The 19,179-nt window shown below is 40.0% G+C and overlaps 1 protein-coding gene across 1 annotated transcript in view; it reads left to right on the forward strand.

The window, feature by feature from the left end:
* Positions 1-19,179, forward strand: part of ALK (ALK receptor tyrosine kinase) — a 746,244-nt gene that overhangs the window by 19,565 nt on the left and 707,500 nt on the right. Inside the window, exon 2 of the mRNA XM_065890834.1 lies at positions 8,437-8,441. Within this exon, the coding sequence (XP_065746906.1) occupies positions 8,437-8,441 (5 nt within the window). The remainder of the gene's footprint in view (positions 1-8,436; positions 8,442-19,179) is intronic.

Below are 19,179 nucleotides of genomic sequence, written 5' to 3' on the forward strand. Positions count from 1 at the left end.
AGACTGACTTTGTGGGGTGTGTGTGTGTGTGTGTGTGTGTGTGTGTGTGTGTGTGTGTGTGTGTGTTAAGAAAGTAGAACTAGCCGAAACAGAAAGGTCTAAGGAGTATTGGGGGTTGAGGGGATGGGTACTGAGTCAGATACTCTGAATTGGATGTGGGACTGCCTTATTGAGTCAAGAATTTACATTTGATGCTGAAGAAATCAGAAAGTGTTCAGTTCTTGAGAAGGGGTGATGCATGTTGATTGCACGTTGACTGAAGATTCTTTGGGAAATGTAGTTTAGTTATGGGTTTCAGGCCTGGACCACAGGGAGGGCTGGTAGTTGGATCTGAGCCCTGAGAGGCTGTCCCACTGGCTCAGGAATGAGGGACTCAGAGACACCGAGATGTGAGGGAAACAAATAGGAAAAAGTCAAAGGTCTAAGGTTTTGGGCCAGGGACGCTGTAGACTGGTAGTGTTACTGATAAAGCAGACAGTTAGAATGAGGATCTGGTCTGGGGGAGAGTGGCTAGCATGATAGCAGTTGTAGTGAGCATCTATCTGAGGATCAGGTTATCTGGTATGCACATGGAGATGTGGAGTGGAAACAGGAACAAGTGAGAGGTCCAGACAGAAGATATGGATGTGGGAGCTATTTACATGGAAGGAAGGTCACACCTAAGATTTAAGAAGGCTCAGAATTAGGCAGTAGAATGGAGTCAATGATGTTATCAGAAAGAACTTTGTTACAAGAAGGAAGAGAGGCCGCTGGATTGTGTGGTGTCATGGAAACTGAGGGAGACAGATGTTCCATAGATGAGTAGAAAGGTCATTGTGTTTGACCAAGAGCCTTCTGGAGAGCAGTCATAGGCACAAGGAAGTTTAGAGGCAGTGCTGAGAAATTGGAGCAAAATGTGCTTACGTAGTAGTTCAGGGAGTCTATCTGTGAAAGGAAGAAGAGAAGAGAAAGAGACTGAGATGTCCGTGATGTTAGAGGGTTTAGCAGAATGAAGAAAGGGTGTGTGAAGGATAGATAAACTTCTTAATGTTGAAAATCAGAAGGGGAAAAGCTAAAGAGAAAGGAAGCTTCAGGTACCAGAAAGAAAGGGGATAATTGTGTAGCAAGACCACTCAATCTAGGCATTGCAGACTCTTATACAGGCCTCAGATGCCATTCCATCCAGGCTCTGTCTGCTTCTGCAGTCTCTTCTTTACTAGTGTTACTGCCATTTCATCTTTTAAAATATGTCTGGGGGATGGGGAATCACTATTTTATGAGGCTGCCCTGTGCTTGCTGGACAGATCTGTTGGAAAAATATTTAATACTGGCTGAATTCTACTCCTCCATAACTTAATACTAATGGTAACAGCTACCATTGAACAGTTTTACAGGTTACTGTATTTAGTCTTCACTTTAACACAGTAAGGTTGATTTTATTATGATTCCCATTTTATTAGTTATTCCCAGATAACTAAGTCTCAGAGAGGTTAAGTCACTGGCCAAGGTCACATAGCTAAGGAGAGAAGGACCCAGTATTTGAATTGCAACCAGTTTAACTCTGCCCCTATAATCACTATGTCTTATTGCTCCTACTTGTGACTGTTATTCGTTCCCCAAGTAGTGTCCTTTCTCCAATATGAGGGCCCTTTAAATGTTTAAAGTCAGTTATCCTACATATGCTGGATAATTTCCTTTGTCTCCTCCTTCTTTTCTTTCTCTTCCTTTTTCTCACCTTTTTCTTTTCTTTTTTTTTTAAATTGTTAATTCAACAAATAATTATTGAGCAGCTTCAGACTATCAGACACTGTGGTAGGTGATGCACAGATAGCAATGAATAAAACAGACCAAGGCTTTGCCCTCATGGGGTTTATAGACTGTGGAGGGAAGCGTATTGAGTGTGCAAATTAACAAATACATATATAATAAGAAAAGATGATGAATGCTGTGAAGAAAACAGACATTCTAGCCTCCCTTGTCAGTTTTCCTCATAAACTCTGGGTTTCAGAGTGCTCACTATGCTTCTTTCCTCCTGATGCCTTCTCCTCTTAAGGGGTGTCCTTCAGATGAGGACAGTTTCTGCTGCTGTGATCTGATCATTGTGGAGCACGTTGAGACTCTTAACTGGGAATCCTTGTGATACTGCAGCTTAGAGGTAGGAATGGGCAGAACCACAGGCAGGGGTGACTGGAGAGAGGACAGATGTGCAGAGGGCCACGCAGAGATGTAGGATGGAGAGCCCAGGAGTGGGGACAGATGGTTTCAATCCATTCCATGAAGTATGAGCAAAGGTCATGCTAAATAGATCACGAAGCCATGCATCCCCTCCCATTCCACAGATCCTGCCTTTCCCTTCATGCTCCAGCCCCTCTGAACCCACACATCTGCTTTACAAATGCAGCTGAGGAGGAAAGCACTGAATACTCATGTGTCACAATGGGCAGCTAAGGTCAGAAATGTGCTACAGGGAAAGGTTTCTCCCCTTTCTCCCTTTCCTCTTTCCTTCCTTCCCTTCTAGTCCCCTCCCCTCAGCCCTCCCCTCCCTCTTTCCCTCCCTCCCTTGCTTCCTTCCTTCCTTCTTCCTTCCTTCCTTCTTTCCTACCCTCCTTCCTTCCTTTCATAGTATTAGTCTTAATACCATAGTTTGGAAGACTCTGGTTGGAGAAAAATGTCAAGAAGTACAAATGCAGATTTAATACATCTGACCTTTCTTCTCTTCAGAACAATAAATGTCAAATAGCTTAAAATGACAGCCAGGATGGCTAGAGATTATTTATGTCCTTAAATATTTAGAAACATAGTTTAGACTTAAGTATAATTTACATGAAGATTCTGACCAATGAGAATCATAAACACTTTTAAGGGACCAGCATAAGCAGTGATGTTTACATTTAAGAAAACAGAAAATGTTTTGAAAAAGCATTCTGAAAAATCAGAATAGAATGAAGTGGTGATTCCTGATAAGTAATGAGAACACTTGATAATATCAAGAAAGTATTTTGTGACACAAAATTGTGTTTGGGTTTTTTATATCTGCGTGGTGTGGTTTGGTAGCATTCCAGAGAAAGACCTACAATCCACATGTCCTGTCCTTTGATTAAATACAAAATATTATATATATGCATTTTTACTTGAATCACTTATCCCCATTTTACGAAAGATGTTTTACTGTTAAAACAGAAGGAGGGAGAATTATCTTGCTCCAGCTGTGTAAATCCTGATAGAAGTATATAATCCTTCAGCCTGTGGAGGGTGTCATTCTTTACTCTACCTCATACTCAATTATCATCAGAAGCAGCAGCGTCCCTTTTAGAGTAGAGGCTCTGAAAGGTGTTTTTTGTTTTAAATAACAGCCACATGGCACAGGGATATCAGCTTGGTGCTTTGTGACCGCCTGGAGGGGTGGGATAGGGAGGGAGATGCAAGAGGGAAGAGATATGGTAACATGTATATGTATAACTGATTCACTTTGTTATAAAGCAGAAACTAACACACCATTGTAAAGCAATTATACCCCAATAAAGATGTTAAAAAAAATAACTATGAACATTAGTTAACCCGTTTACTTCTGAAATGACACATCATTTGCATTGCAAATAGAATCTGAAGTTAGTTCTGGTTCTGGTACTCAACTCCAGAACTTAGAAGTTCATAAAGTAGTGAGACAATAACATTTTTCTGCTCCTGGAAGTCTCATCTGTAAAATAGAGATTATGTAATAATAGAGATCATTATAGCACTTGCTTTATAGGGTCCTTATGAGGAGTAAATGAGATAATTAAAAGAAGAGTTTAGTACAGCACCTGCCACATGGTTAAAGGACTGAAAATATTATTTATTATCTTCTATTTTAGTATTGTTGTTTTATTAATAAAACAATATTGTTGTTTTATTAATAAAAAAACTGTTTTTTTGTTCCTTCTTTTTTATATCATCTTTGCTGAAATTTAGCTGTATTCAAAATTAGAGTTTATCCTTTATAAAATACATTTAAGCAAAGAACCCAAAAGAAAGCTGTAAATGTTGTAGACTAAAGCAGCCTATTTGCTCAAAGAGCTAAAGTCATCAGAAAATCAGTGCCATCCCATAGTGCATTTCCTAAGAGTTCCATATGGATCCAGCAAATCTTTTCTTTGTTTCTTTTTTAACGTCAAATAATTTTAATTAAGTCATGAAGATTATTTCTAAACTCTTAAGATATTCACTCTAAGATCTTTTACTTTCATAGCAGAAAAAGTCCTTATTTCTATAATTAACTATGAAGTTTGAAAACCTATGTAAGTTGAGGCAGTGGAAGGAGGCAAGAGAGTTTTGGACCAGGAGTCATGGGATTATGTTTTCATTTTAGGATATGCTGACTTGTCCTATTTGAACCTAGGCAAATCACCTAAACGTTCTCAGTTGTAGTTTCTGTCATGTGAAATAAGTGAGTTCTAATCTCTACTATCCCTTTCCTATTAAAATTCTATGATTCAAACCTATTTCCAGGGCTGGTTTTTTGAAGCATTACTGGGAAGATCCTATTTCTATAAACAGTTGCAGGGTTAATTAGAATTTCACAGAGCAGTGATAGGAAATGATAACCTTCTCTGATTCTTATATGTTGGTAACTAGCAGATTTTGATAAGAATTGTTTACCTCTAACTAATATACCTTTTCTCCACATCTACACCAGCATTTGTTATTTTTGGTCTTTTTCATGATAGCCATTCTGACAGGTGTGAAGTGATACCTCATTGTGGTTTTGATTTGCATTTCCCTGATGACTAGCGATGTTGAGCATATTTTCATGTCCCTGTTGGCCATCTGTATGTCTTCTTTGGAAAAATGTCTGTTCAGGTCTTCTGCCCATTTATTAATTGACTCATTTGTTTTTTTGATATTGAGTTGTATGAGCTGCTTATACATTTTGGGTATTAACCCCTTATTAGTCATATCATTTGCAAATATTTTCTCCCATTCAGTAGGTTGTCTTTTCATTTTGTCAGTGGTTTCCTTTGCTATACAAAAGCTTTTAAGTTTAATTAGCTCTATTTGTTTATATTTGCTTTTGTTTTCTTTGCCTTACGAGACAGGTCCAAACAATATTGCTATGATTTATGTCAGAGTGTTCTGCCTATGTTTTTTTCTAGGAGCTTTGTGGTTTCTGGTTTACATTTAGGTCTTTAATTCATTTTGAGTTTATTTTTGTATATGGTGTGAGAAAATGTTCTAATCTCATTGTTTTACATGTGGGTATCCAGTTTTCACAGCTCTACTCATTAAAGAGACTGTCTTTTCTTTATTGTATATTTTTGCCTCCTTTGTCATAGATTAGTTGACCGTAAGTGCATGGGTTTATTTCTGGGCTCTCTATTCTGTTCTGTTGATCTATGTGTCTGTTTTTGTGTCAGTACCATAGTGTTTTGATTACTGTAGCTTTGTAGCATAATCTGAAGTCAGAGAGCGTGATGCCTACAGCTCTGATCTTTCTCAAGATCATTTTGGTGATTGGAGTTCTTTTGTGTTTCCATACATATTTTAAAATTATTTGTTCTAGTTCTGTGAAAAATGCCATTGGTATTTTGATAAGGATTTCCTATATTTTGCCTTGGGTAGCATGGTCATTTTATCAATATTAATTCTTCCAATGCATGAAGAATACATGCTTATATCCCTTTTTTTTGTCTGTGTGGTATGCGGGCCTCTCACTGTTGTGGCCTCTCCCATTGCGGAGCACAGGCCCCGGACGCGCAGGCTTAGCGGCCATGGCTTACGGGCCCAGCCGCTCCGTGGCATGTGTGATCTTCCCAGACCAGGGCACGAACCCGCGTCCCCTGCATCAGCAGGCACACTCTCAACCACTGGACCACAGGGAAGCCTATACTTCTTAATAGCCTGTTGGCTATTTCTTTAACATTGTTCTCCATTCAGCAGATAATCATAGAGACCTCTTGTGTGTTTAGAACTTTGTAAAGTCCTATAGGGTAAAAGACAATAATTGTAAAATGTGGTCCCTGACTTTAAAGAACTTATAGTTCAATAAGGAAGACCAAAAATATGGGATTTGGAGTCAAAAGTTGGAGATTCAAGACTTGACACCAGCATCAATTAGCTTCATGATCTTCATTTAAGCTCTTTTGAGTCCTAGTGAAGTGCAGGGGATGATTCCAATCTCACAGGGTTGTTGACAGGCTCAAATAAGATTATATATGTAGAATAGTGTTCTGTAAAATTGAAAGCCCTATTAAGCATTACACCAACTATTAGAAATGATACAAGAGGGTGTAGATGTAAAGGCTAAATGTCTTAGAGCAAAGAACAGTGAGTAGGGGGTTAGTGAGTAGAGACTTCCTGATGGAGCTGAGGCTTGATGGGTCCTGGAGATGAGTAGGGTTTGGATAGTCAGGATGAAAGAAGGAGACCACTCCAAGTGGGGAGCATAGAACATGGAGCATGGAGTGAAGGTTGCTCAATTAAGTTTGATTAACTCAACCAGTCCTCCTGGATTACCTAATACGATCCTCATGCTCTACTGGGACTTCTCTGTTTGGAGAAGAAATGTTGTGTGGGAAAGTACAGTTGGATGGACAAGATGGGATCAGGACATGACAGGAGGGCCTTGGAGAGCAAGTAAGAATGTTTAACCTCCGCATGGCAAGAAATAGGCAGCCATCAATAGGTCTGATGTGAATAGCATTTTAGGAAAATGAAATTGGTAATGGTGTGTAGTTTGGATTAGTATGTAGAGACTGGAGTCTGTAATCTGGGGTGGAGGGTGGGGGAAGATTTGGAAAGTGGGATGGTGGAGAAAAGGATGACTCCAGAAAAACTTAACAGACTTTGGTGTCAGAGGCAAAAGAGGGAGGAATCCAAGTTTTTCTAGAACTTTTTACCAGTAAGATTAGAATAACAATTTTCCTATCATTCGATAGGAAAGAAGAATTGGGGGAGAAAAGAAATTTGGGAGGAAGAGTTGAGTTCCGGTGGCGCATGGGGAGTTGAGATGGTAGCCAGTTCCGGGCAGCAGCATTCTGTAGGCAATTGGAAATGCGGGACTAGAACTCATATAAGAAGTCAGGGTTAGGCATGGGGATTTGGGAATCATCAGCACAGAGACTCATAAATTATGCACTTTGCTTAGGCTTAATTTCATGTTTTTTAGAAGATAAGAGAAATGAAAAGCTTGCTGAATTATGGATTATGCAACTGTATTAAAAGTAATTCTCCCTTTCCCCCTCCCTTCTGTCTCCCTGATGATTTTTGTGTTCTGTTCTTCTCTCTGATCCACTTATCCTTCCCCTAATACTTTATAAACTGAGGGACACAATAACCTCTATTTCTGTCAGATCAGAAGATTGTCAGTGAAGAGATTAAGGTGATCGGGAATGTTTACCAGAAAATATGACGATCCTCTTGGCACCTTCTCCAATCCTTCAGAGATCAGAGGGATACAGACTTTCTCTAGAGGAAAACAACCATTTATATTTATGGGAGGAAATATTAAAGAGCTAAATTCTCAGTTCCCTGGACAGCCCCATTGTTTGTTTTGCAGCTTTTATTAAGAAAAGCAGTGATTCTCAGCAAGAGACAGAGCTGCTTGGCAAATAATGTAATCAGATGAAGTAGGGTTTTCAGACCTGGTGGGTGGACTTGAAGTTGGGACTCCTCTCCTGGCACTCAGTTTTCATTTGTGGTTTGAACTGAGTTTGCACAAATAGCAGATACAGCACTCAAAGTTGAATTTTCTTTAGTTTATCTTCTTCTTCCTCCCCTTCAAAGAGAAAAATTTCCCAGCAATTTGCTTAGATGTTCTCAAGCATTACCTGGTACAGAGAGTATCTACTTGACTTTACATAAGGTAATAATGAGGAGGAGGAAGTTGGAGAAATAAAGACACACGGTGCTAACATTTATTGAACATCTATTATATGCCAGGCACTTTATAATCATTCTCTCATTTAATCTTCACAGCTGCAAAAGATGGATATTTTAATCTCTGTTTCACAAATGAGGCTCTGAGGGGTTATGTAACTTGCCCAGATCATGCAATTAGTAAGTGACTGAACTGGGATTAGGATCCCCTAACTGGGGTTAGTTTTCTAAGCCTGAATGTTTCTTGTTTCAAGCTTGTGCTTCCTTTCCATCCCTATTATAAGCAAAAATTATTTTTTAAAAAAGACACTTGATTGTAATTTTACAGAAGCCTGTGGGGTAGGATGAGAATCCAGTAGTTCTCAGATCCATACATTCCTCAGCTAGGTCACTCATTCCCCATCCCTCTCTCCTTCCTGCTTTCTCTTTTGTTTTTCCTTTACCTATCATAGTGGGATGCCCTCTTCTCTCCTTACAATTCTCTCTTGAGGTGGACAGGTTGAAAGATGAGGCAGAGTGGTAAGGAAATACAGCACCAGATCCTTCGTTTTTCAGGGCATCCTGTGTATATTTTTCGTTGACCTTCTGTGGAGCCTGGTCAAGGGCATGTGGATACTACAGTTTGGCTGCATTACAGCTTCTGATTATCATGTTGACTGTGGACAGACATTGATAGAAGTACCAACTACATACAAGGTACCAAAGTGGGTGCTAGGAAATTACTTTGAAGTAAATAAATTGAAATTTCCTTAAAATTAAAAAAATGTGTTTAAATATTGGATATTTAAGAACTATGGGCCAAGGATAAAGGAGTGTGGAAGAGAGAGGAGCAGGCCGCAGTCCTTAGAAGCTAACAAGTTCCTGGGGATAAAAGGCAAGGACGGCTTGAGGTGTGGCCCTGGCCACCTGCCCTGGTCCACTACACAGTCACTCTTTGGTCCACAGCCATCAGCTGTCCAGAGCTCTCTATTAGGCAGCCCATTTTCGTGACATCCCTTGGGTGGCACTCCATGCAGATGCTCTCCTCCCCTTACCTTTTTCTCCTCCTCTGAAATCTAATACATGAATGAATGGATGAGTTGGCTTACCCTTAGGGTAGATGTATCTGGGAAAGACCTATTATCTGGGCAAGACAGGGAAATTGGAGTGGGCCAGCCCCCTCAAAGCACTCCCAGGTCAGTCAGTGCATGTTGACTACAGCCTTCCAGCAAAGTGTTGCTAATAGTGAGGATTTTAGGTCAATGAGGAGGCAAGGCCAGCTGTGAAGATGAACTGAGATGCTGCACATGAGGCAGTCACCACAGCACTTGGCACGTGGTAAGTGCCTCTCTAGATGTTATTTGTACCATGATTATGCTTATTCTCATTGAAATCAGTTAAAATGCTTTTGTCTGCAAGTAAAAAAGACCCAACTAAAAGTAGCTGAACGATCTTGTATAATGAGAAGTCAAGAGTTGGTGTGTCTCTAGGGTTGGTTAATTCAGGAGCACGTGGAAAGGCAGGAGCACAGGAGCACCCAGGTCCTTTCTGTCTTTCCACTCTGCCTTCCTTAGGGTGGGTGGCTGCAGAAGCTCCAGGCACCTTCACATGAAGCTGAAAAAGGGCAGAGTTTGTCCTTTGTTCCTTCATAAGAGAATGGAAAACTTTTACAAAGGCTGCTAGTCGTTTTCCCCTTGTGTCCCATTTGTTAGGGCTACCTCACATGACTGTGCCTAAATCAAGAGGAAATAACACAATTCACATAGTCTCAAACTTGAACTTGCATCAGAATCACTGGGAGGGCTTGTTAAAACAGAGATTGCTGGGCTGCATCCCCAGAGATTCTGAGTCAGTAGGTCTAGGGTAGGGCCTGAGAATTTGCATTACTAACAAGTACTCTGTTAGTATAGGGACCACATTTTAATAACCATTGGCTTAAACTGTTCAGTAGTCATCTCCCAGGTCTAGAGCAGTGCTCTTGAAGTACATAGATATCCCAAACCTGATCAGAGTTGAGGCTCTTTTAGCAAGAAGGAAGGGGGAAAATGCCTGCTGGTTAGTCACATATCATTTTTAATTTTTGGAGTTACAGAAAGGGCAGAAGGTTTCATATTAGGCTCTTGATTCCCTCTGGGTCATATCTTGCAGGGGTGCTTTCCTTTCACTTAGGACAATCCCAGAGAACGTCTGGATTACCAATTCAACTCAGCTGAAGATAGGAGAAATTTCACTGTCATGCTATTACATGGGCTCTTGGACATCAAATATTAGGTTTAGTAGACCATTGCAGATGGCAGTGGCTGCTCCTTCCCCCTCTCTCTTCTTCCTCATCTTCCTCTTCTTCCTTCTTCTTTTGTCCCTACAAACTTCAGCATCATATGAAACTTCCATATTTCAGAGAACCAAATTCTCCCTTGTCCTGCAATGTGTCCACTCCAAGCTTCCCACTTTGGGGCTGTGCAGCTCCTTTGGTAGCAAAGGCTAAGGGCCTTATAGCTGGAATCTGAGCAGTCACAGGCTCAGTCATCAGGAAGCTTGATGCTGTGGTTACTTCTAAATGAACAGTCATTATTGATGCTAATTGAACTTGAAGTTAATGAAAAAGGGTTATTTTACAGGGCTTAAGTCAAGGCCAAAATTCTTATTACAAGTTAATTATTCTCCTTAAAAGGCACTATTACAGCCATGATAGTTTTTTATCAACTTTTTCTCTAGTGCTGAAAGAGATTTCTTCAAAGGCAGATTCCTGATATAATTATTCACCTCATCTAATTCTTAATCACCAATCATTTCTCTCTAGGTAAAGGTTAATCAAAGGTATGTGAATTGTACATTCTGCCTTAATTGCATTTGATCAGTTTCAAAGAAACCCTTTTCTCTTCCATCTTTGGTTAGAAATGTGGTCTTTCCCTGTGCTTTTAAACCTAAAACCTGGAAGAAGGAATCAAAATGGGCTCACTGGGTAAAATGGACCGGTTCTGCTACTGGTGGCGGCAGGAGATGGACAACTCTGGGTGTGCCTGGAGCCAGGGGAAGGTGTGGGAGAGAGATTCTCTGTGGATCTACTGTTGGGAATCAACAACATAGAAACTAGGTCTTCTGTATTCTTTCCCTTCACTTTTCTTCCCTCTTTTTTCACGTCTTTTTACATGGGGTTTAAGCATTCAACATAAGAGTTTGGGGGCAACACATTTTGATTCATGTTGACACCCAATTCACCATCACAGCTCTGTGCTTTTGTCAAGCTATTTCTTCTTTTGGGTGCCCTTTCCATTCCTCTCCACCTGTGGCAGTGCTCTTCATATCTCAAGTCTCTGCTTAAATGTCAACTCCTCCAAGACACATAGCCCCCACCCTGCCTCCTTCAAGAGGGATTTACTACTTCAGAGCTGTGACTGCATGCCTTGCCCGGCTGTTTCTATGGCAGTGTCTGTCTTCTTGCATCCCCTCTGCCACTCCCATAATACCACTGCAGGGAACAGTTTGTGGACCCCCATGGGACATTTAGTTTATGCCCCTTACAATGGAGAGACATACGCCAGAATCTTCTGGCACCAAACACAATGCCTGTGAAATGCATAGAAGGCCAGGGAAAGCCATAGACCCATAACCTGTAGCCAGCCCCCGCTTTTCACTCCTGCCATTGGCAATACTGGAAAGCCACTGGCTCACTCCTGTGGTCCTCCTTTCAAATGCCCATTGGCCATAAGGAAACTCCTAGAAGAGCCAATAGCCAATAACCTGCTGATAAACCAGTAATTAACCGGATTGAGGCTCACAATTAACATGGTGAGGGACCTCCTGAATTAAGCCTCTGGAAGTACTATTAAGATGCAAATATTATCCAGAAGGAGTAAAGTAAGAAACCATGACCAGTCATGCAATACTCATTTACAAAGACCATGATTTCTTTTCCACATTATTTAACCAGTCACCCAGTAGGTTTCTGAAGGAATGGTACAGGAGCTGGACCACGGTTTAGCCAGGCTGACAGCCACAGCATAGGGATTCTTGGAGCTGCACCTTCCATTATCAGTTTTTGTCTCTCTGCCAAGACTTCCAGTCATATAACTTTCAACTCACAGCCCATTCTCTTTTAGAGCAAAGCTTTGTCTTTTAACCCTTGTTCACATTGTGTCTTTCAAAATGAAAAAAAAGATCTCCTAATGGAACCCCGATTCACTCCAGTGTTGTCTGCCTTCCTAGGTTGTCACTCATTCACAGTGCAAAATGGCGAGGAGGAGGCTATCCTGAATAATAAATTTCAGGGCTATTAAGGTTTTAAATCATCCTAGAGAATTAGGCTCAACCAGCAGTCCTTGTGTGTGCCACTGTAACTTGCCAACCCCAAATCCTGCCTTATCTCCAGGCATAAAAGCCACATTAAGTTTTAAGATCTGACTCAATAATGTATTATGGATAATGATGACACCTTGATATTAAGTCTTCAGAAAAGAGCCTGGGCATATGACTTGACATATTGAGGTTTTACCACTGATAGAAATGTTAGAGTTTTATGGCTTCCACTGATTGTTAAGCAAATACTATATCTTTCTATGGAAAATACTAACCCAAAAAGCGCATTTTAAGAGGAGTATGTGTAAGCAGAGTGTGTGTTTGTGTGTATGTGTGTGTGTTTAACACACTGCCATACTTAGATAGTTCCCTGTCTTTCTCTAAATGGAAAAGCAAAATACTTGAGAATTTAAAGGGAGTTGAAAGTCAAAGAATATCCTGCATTTAAAAAAGTGCTTAGTAGGACTTCCCTGGTGGCGCAGTGGTTGAGAGTCCGCCTGCCGATGCAGGGGACACGGGTTCGTGTCCCAGTCCGGGAAGATCCCACGTGCCGTGGAGCGGCTGGGCCCATGAGCCGTGGCCACTGAGCCTGCGCGTCCGGGGCCTGTGCTCCGCAACGGGACAGGCCACAACAGTGAGAGGCCTGCGTATGGCAAAACAACAACAAAAAAGTGCTTAGTGCAGTCTGGCTGCGCCACAGCTGCCAGGCCCTCGGCCGATGCAGGGAGACCCGCAGCAATGTGGACGAGGCCGTGTGGATGACAGGCTCTTGGTGCTCCAGCCAGGCATCAGGGCTGTACCTCTTAGGTGGGAGAGCCAAGTTCAGGACAATTGGTCCACCAGAGACCTCCCAGTTCCATGTAATATCAAACGAAGAAAATCTCCCAGAGATCTCCATCTCAACGCCAAGACCCAGCTCCACTCAACGACCAGCAAGCTACAGTGCTGGACACCCTATGCCAAACAACTAGCAAGACAGGAACACAACCACACCCACTAGCAGAGAGGCTGCCTAAAATCATAATAAGGCCACAGACACCTCAAAACACACCAATAAATGTGGACCTGCCCACCAGAAAGACAAGATCCAGCCCCATCTACCAGAACACAGGCATTAGTCCCCTCCACCAGGAATCCTACACAACCGAGTGAAAAAACCTTAGCCACTGGGGGCAGACACCAAAAACAACGGGAACTATGACCCTGCAGCCTGTGGAAAGGAGACCCCAAACACAGTAAGTTAAGCAAAATGACAAGACAAAGAAACACACAGCAGATGAAGGACCAAGGTAAAAACCCACCAGACCTAACAAATGAAGAGGAAATAGTCAGTCTACCTGAAAAAGAATTCAGAATAATGATAGTAAAGATGATCCAAAATCTTGGAAACAGAATAGAGAAAGTACAAGAAATGTTTAACAAGGACCTAGAAGAACTAAAGATCAAACAATTATGCACAATACAATAAATGAAATTACAAATTCTCCTCAAGGAATCAATAGCAGAATAAATGAGGCAGAAGAATGGATAAATGACCTGGAAGATAAAATAGTGGAAATAAATACTGCAGAGCAGAATAAAGAAAAAAGAATGAAAAGAATTGACGACAGTCTAAGAGACCTCTGGGACAATATTAAATGCACCAACAATCGAATTATAGGGGTCCCAGAAGAAGAAGAGAAAAAAAAAGGGACTGAGAAAATATTTGAAGAGATTATAGTTGAAAACTTCCCTAATATGTGTAAGGAAATAGTTGGTCAAGTCCAGGAAGCACAGAGAGTCCCATACAGGATAAATCCAAGGAGAAACACCCCAAGACACATATTAGTCAAACTATCAAAAATTAAATGCAAAGAAAATATATTAAAAGCAGCAAGGGAAAAACAACAAATAACATACAAGGGAATCCCCATATGGTTAAGAGCTGATCTTTCAGCAGAAACTCTGTAAGCCAGAAGGGAGTGGCAGGACATATTTAAAGTGATGAAAGGGAAAAACCTACAACCAAAATTATCCAGCAAGGATCTCATTCAGATTTGACAGAGAAATTAAAAGCTTTACAGACAAGCAAAAGCTAAGAGAATTCAGCACCACCAAACCAGCTTTACAACAAATGCTAAAGGAACTTCTCTAGGGAGGAAACACAATAGAAGGAAAAGACCTACAATAACAAACCCAAAACAATTAAGCAAATGGTAATAGGAACATACATATCAATAATTACTTTAAATGTAAATGGATTAAATGCTCCTACCAAAAGACATACCTTGGCTGAATAGATACAAAAACAAGACCCATATATATGCTGTCTACAAGAGACCCACTTCAGACCTAGGGCCACATACAGACTGAAAGTGAGGGGTTGGAAAAAGATATTCCATGCAAATGGAAATCAAAAGAAAGCTGGAGTAGCAATTCTCATATCACACAAAATATAATTTTAAACAAAGGCTATTATAAGAGACAAAGAAGGACACTACATAATGATCAAGGGATCAATCCAAGAGGAAGATATAACAATTGTAAATATTTATGCACCCAACGTAGGAGCACCTCAGTACATAAGGCAAATGCTAACAGCCATAAAAGGGGAAATCGACAGTAACACAGTCATACTAGGGGACTTTAACACCCCACTTTCACCAATGGACATATCATCCAAAATGAAAATAAATAAGGAAACACAAGCTTTAAAGGATACATTAAACAAGATGGACTTAATTGATATTTATAGGACATTCCATCCCAAAACAACAGAATACACTTTCTTCTCAAGTGCTGATGGAACATTCTGCAGGATAGATCATATCTTGGGTCACAAATCAAGCCGTGGTAAATTTAAGAAAATTGATATCATATCAAGTATCTTTTTTGGCCACAACACTGTGAGACTAGATATCAATTACAGGAAAAAATCTGTAAGCAATACAAACACATGGAGGCTAAACAACACACTACTTAATAACCAAGAGATCAGTGAAGGAATCAAAGAGGATATCAAAAAATACATAGAAACAAATGAAAATGAAAACATGACGACCCAACACCTATGGTATGCAGCAAGAGCAGTTCTAAGAGGGTAGTTTATAGCAACACAATCCTACCTTAAGAACCAAGAAACATCTCAGATAAACCACCTAACGTTACACCTAAAGCAATTAGAGAAAGAAGAACAAAAAACCCCCAAAGTTAGCAGAACAAAAAAACCCCAAAGTTAGCAGAAAGAAGAACAAAAAAACCCCAAAGTTTACACCTAAAGCAATTAGAGAAAGAAGAACAAAAAAACCCCAAAGTTAGCAGAAGGAAGTAAGTCATGAAGATCAGATCAGAAATAAATGAAAAAGAAATGAAGGAAACGATAGCAAAGATCAGTAAAACTAAGAGCAGGTTCTTTGAGAAGATAAACAAAATTGATAAACCATTAGCCACACTCATCAAGAAAAAAAGGAAGAAGACTCAAATCAATAGAATTAGAAATGAAAAAGGGGAAGTAACACCTGACATTGCAGAAATACAAAGGATCATGAGAGATTACTACAAGCAACTATAAGCCAATAAAATGGACAACCTGGAAAAAGTGGACAAATTCTTAGAAATGCACAACCTTCTGAGACTGAACCAGGAAGAAATATAAAATATGAACAGACCAGTCACAAGCACTGAAATTGAAACTGTCTGATTAAAAATCTTCCAACAAACAAAAGCCCAGGACCAGATGTCTTCACAGGCGAATTCTATCTAACATTTAGAGAGGAGCTAACACCTGTCCTTCTCAAACTCTTCCAAACTATAGCAGAGGGAGGAGCTCTCCCAAACTCATTCTACAAGGCCACCATCACCCTGATACCAAAACAAGACAAATATGTGACTAAAAACGAAAACTACAGGCTAATATCACTGATGAACATAGATGCAAAAATCCTCAACAAAATACTAGCAAACAGAATCCAACAGCACATTAAAGGATCATACATTGTGATCAAGTGCGATTTATACGAGGAATGCAACGATTCTTCAATATACACACGTCAATCGTGATACACCATATTAACAAATTGAAGGAGAAAAAGCATATGATCATCTCAATAGATGCAGAGAAAGCTTTCGACAAAATTCAACACACATTTATGATAAAAAACCCTACAGAAAGTAGGCATAGAGGGAACTTACTTCAACATAATAAAGACCATATATTACAAACCCACAGCCAACATCGTCCTCAATGATGAAAAACTGAAAACATTTCCACTAAGATCAGGAACAATACAAGGTTGCGCACTCTCACCACTGTTATTCAACATAGTTTTGGAAGTTTTAGCCACAGCAATCATAGAAGAAAAATAAATAAAGGAATCCAAATCAAAAAAGCAGAAGTAAAGCTGTTACTGTTTGCAGATGACATGATACTATACATAGGAATCCTAAAGATGCTACTAGAAAACTTAGAGCTAATCAATGAATTTGGTTAAGTAGTAGGACACAAAATTAATGCACAGCAAACTCTTGCATTCCTATACACTAATGATGAAAAATCTGAAAGAGAAATTAAGGAAACACTCCCATTTACCACTGCAACAAAAAGAATAAATTACCTAGGAATAAACCTATTTAAGGAGACAAAAGACCTGTGTACAGAAAACTATAAAACACTGATGAAATAAATTACAGATGATACAAACAGATGGAGAGATATACCATGTTCTTGGACTAGAAGAATCAATATTGTGAAAATGACTATACTACCCAAAGCAATCTACAGATTCAATGCAATCCCTATCAAACTACCAATTGCATTTTTCACAGAACTAGAACAAAATATTTCACAATTTGTATGGAAACACAAAAGACCCTGAATCGCCAAAGCAATCTTGAGAAAGAAAAACCGAGTGGGAGGAATCAGGCTCCCTGACTTCAGAGTATACTACAAAGCTACAGTAATCAAGACAGTATGGTACTGGCACAAACACAGAAATACAGATCAATGGAACAGGATAAAAAGCCCAGAGATAAACCCACGCCCATATGGTCACCTTATCTTTGATAAAGGAGGCAAGAATATACACTGGAGAAAAGACAGCCTCTTCAATATGTGGTGCTGGGAAAACTGGACAGCTACATGTAAAATAATGAAAGTAGAACACTCCCTAACACCATACACAAAAATAAACTCAAAATGGATTAAAGACCTAAATGTAAGGCCAGAAACTATCAAGCTCTTAGAGGAAAACATAGGCAGAACACTCTATGACATAAATCACAAGATCCTTTTGACCCACCTCCTAGAGAAATGGAAATAACAACAAAAATAAACAAAAGGGAGCTAATGAAACTTAAAATCTTTTGCACAGCAAAGTAAACCATAAACAAGATGAAAAGACAACCCTCAGAGTGGGAGAAAATATTTGCAAATGTAGCAAGTGACAAAGGATTAATCTCCAAAATTTACAAGCAGCTCATGCAGCTCAATATCAAAAAACAAACAACCCAATCCAAAAATGAGCAGAAGACCTAAATAGACATTTCTCCATAGAAGTTATACAGATTGCCAACAAACACATGAAAGAATGCTCAACATCATTAATCATTAGAGAAATGCAAATCAAAACTACAATGAGATATCATCTCACACCAGTCAGAATGGCCATCATCAAAAAATCTAGAAACAATAAATGCTGGAGAGGGTGTGGAGAAAAGGGAACCCTCATACACTGTTGGTGGGAATGTAAATTGATACAGCCACTATGAAGAACAGTATGGAGGTTCCTTAAAAAACTACAAATAGAACTACCATACGACCCAGCAATCCCACTATTGGGCACATACCCTGAGAAAACCATAATTCAAAAAGAGTCATGTACCACAATGTTCATTGCAGCTCTATTTACAATAGCCTGGACATGAAAGCAAGCTAAGTGTCCATCCACAGATGAATGGATAAAGAAGATGTGGCACATATATACAATGGAATATTACTCAGCCATAAAAAGGAATAAAATTGAGTTATTTGTCATGAGGTGGATGGACCTAGAGTCTGTCATACAGAGTGAAGTAAGTCAGAAAGAGAAAAACAAATACCATATGCTAACTCATATATATGGAATCTAAAAAAAAAAGTCATGAAGAACCTAGGGGCAAATCAAGATTAAAGACAGACCTAGTAGAAAATGGACTTGAGGTCATGGGGAGGGGCAACGGTAAGCTGGGACAAAGTGAGAGAGTCGTAGTGTATATATGGACGTATATACACTACCAAGTGTAAAATTGATAGCTAGTGGGAAGCAGTTGCGTAGCACAGGGAGATCAACTCCGTGCTTTGTGGCCATCTAGAAGGGTAGGATAGGGATGATGGGAGGGAGGATGATGCAAAAGGGAACAGATATTTGGATATATGTATAACTGATTCACTTTGTTATAAAGCAGAAACTAACACAGCATTGTAAAGCAATATGACTCCAATAAAAACGTTAAAAAAAAAGTGCTTAGGAATAAGAATGAAGCATTAGATAACATTAGAGCACCCTGATTTTTTTAATTTTAGAAGAAAATATCCTGAGTAGAAGGCATGCTACTTGGGTTCTCAAGTCTCTTACTAATTAACTAGATGATCTTAGATAAGTTATTGAGAGTTTAAGACCTAACGGTTTGTTGGTTATTTTTTTGTTGTGTTGTGTTTTGTTTTGTTTTGAGTTAGTTTTTGCCTCCATTTCTCATATAACCCTCCTAAGCAGCCCTATGAGGGAAGTACGTACACTTTTCCCACTTCACAGAGTCTTAGAGAGGTTAAGTCACTTACCCAAGTGGTAGGGCAGGGCTCTTGCCCAGGGCTCTTGGACCCCAACACCCACCGTCAACCACCATGCTGTGCTGCTGTCTTGAGTCCAACAACACCTTCCACAATGCAGATACTCAGTGAGTGCCTACTGTGAGCCAGGCACGGGGAAGGGGACAGAGACAGAAGTGGCCCCTGTTCTCAGAGCTTGCAGATCAGGACAATTAAATTCTCTCTGGGCTCCTTGATCTTCTACTATAAGAAAAGAGTTCAGGTCATTGATATCCCTTCCAGCCTGAAAG

The sequence above is a fragment of the Phocoena phocoena genome, chromosome 14 (genome assembly GCF_963924675.1).
Source record: "Phocoena phocoena chromosome 14, mPhoPho1.1, whole genome shotgun sequence".
NCBI classification, from domain to species: Eukaryota; Metazoa; Chordata; class Mammalia; order Artiodactyla; family Phocoenidae; genus Phocoena; species Phocoena phocoena.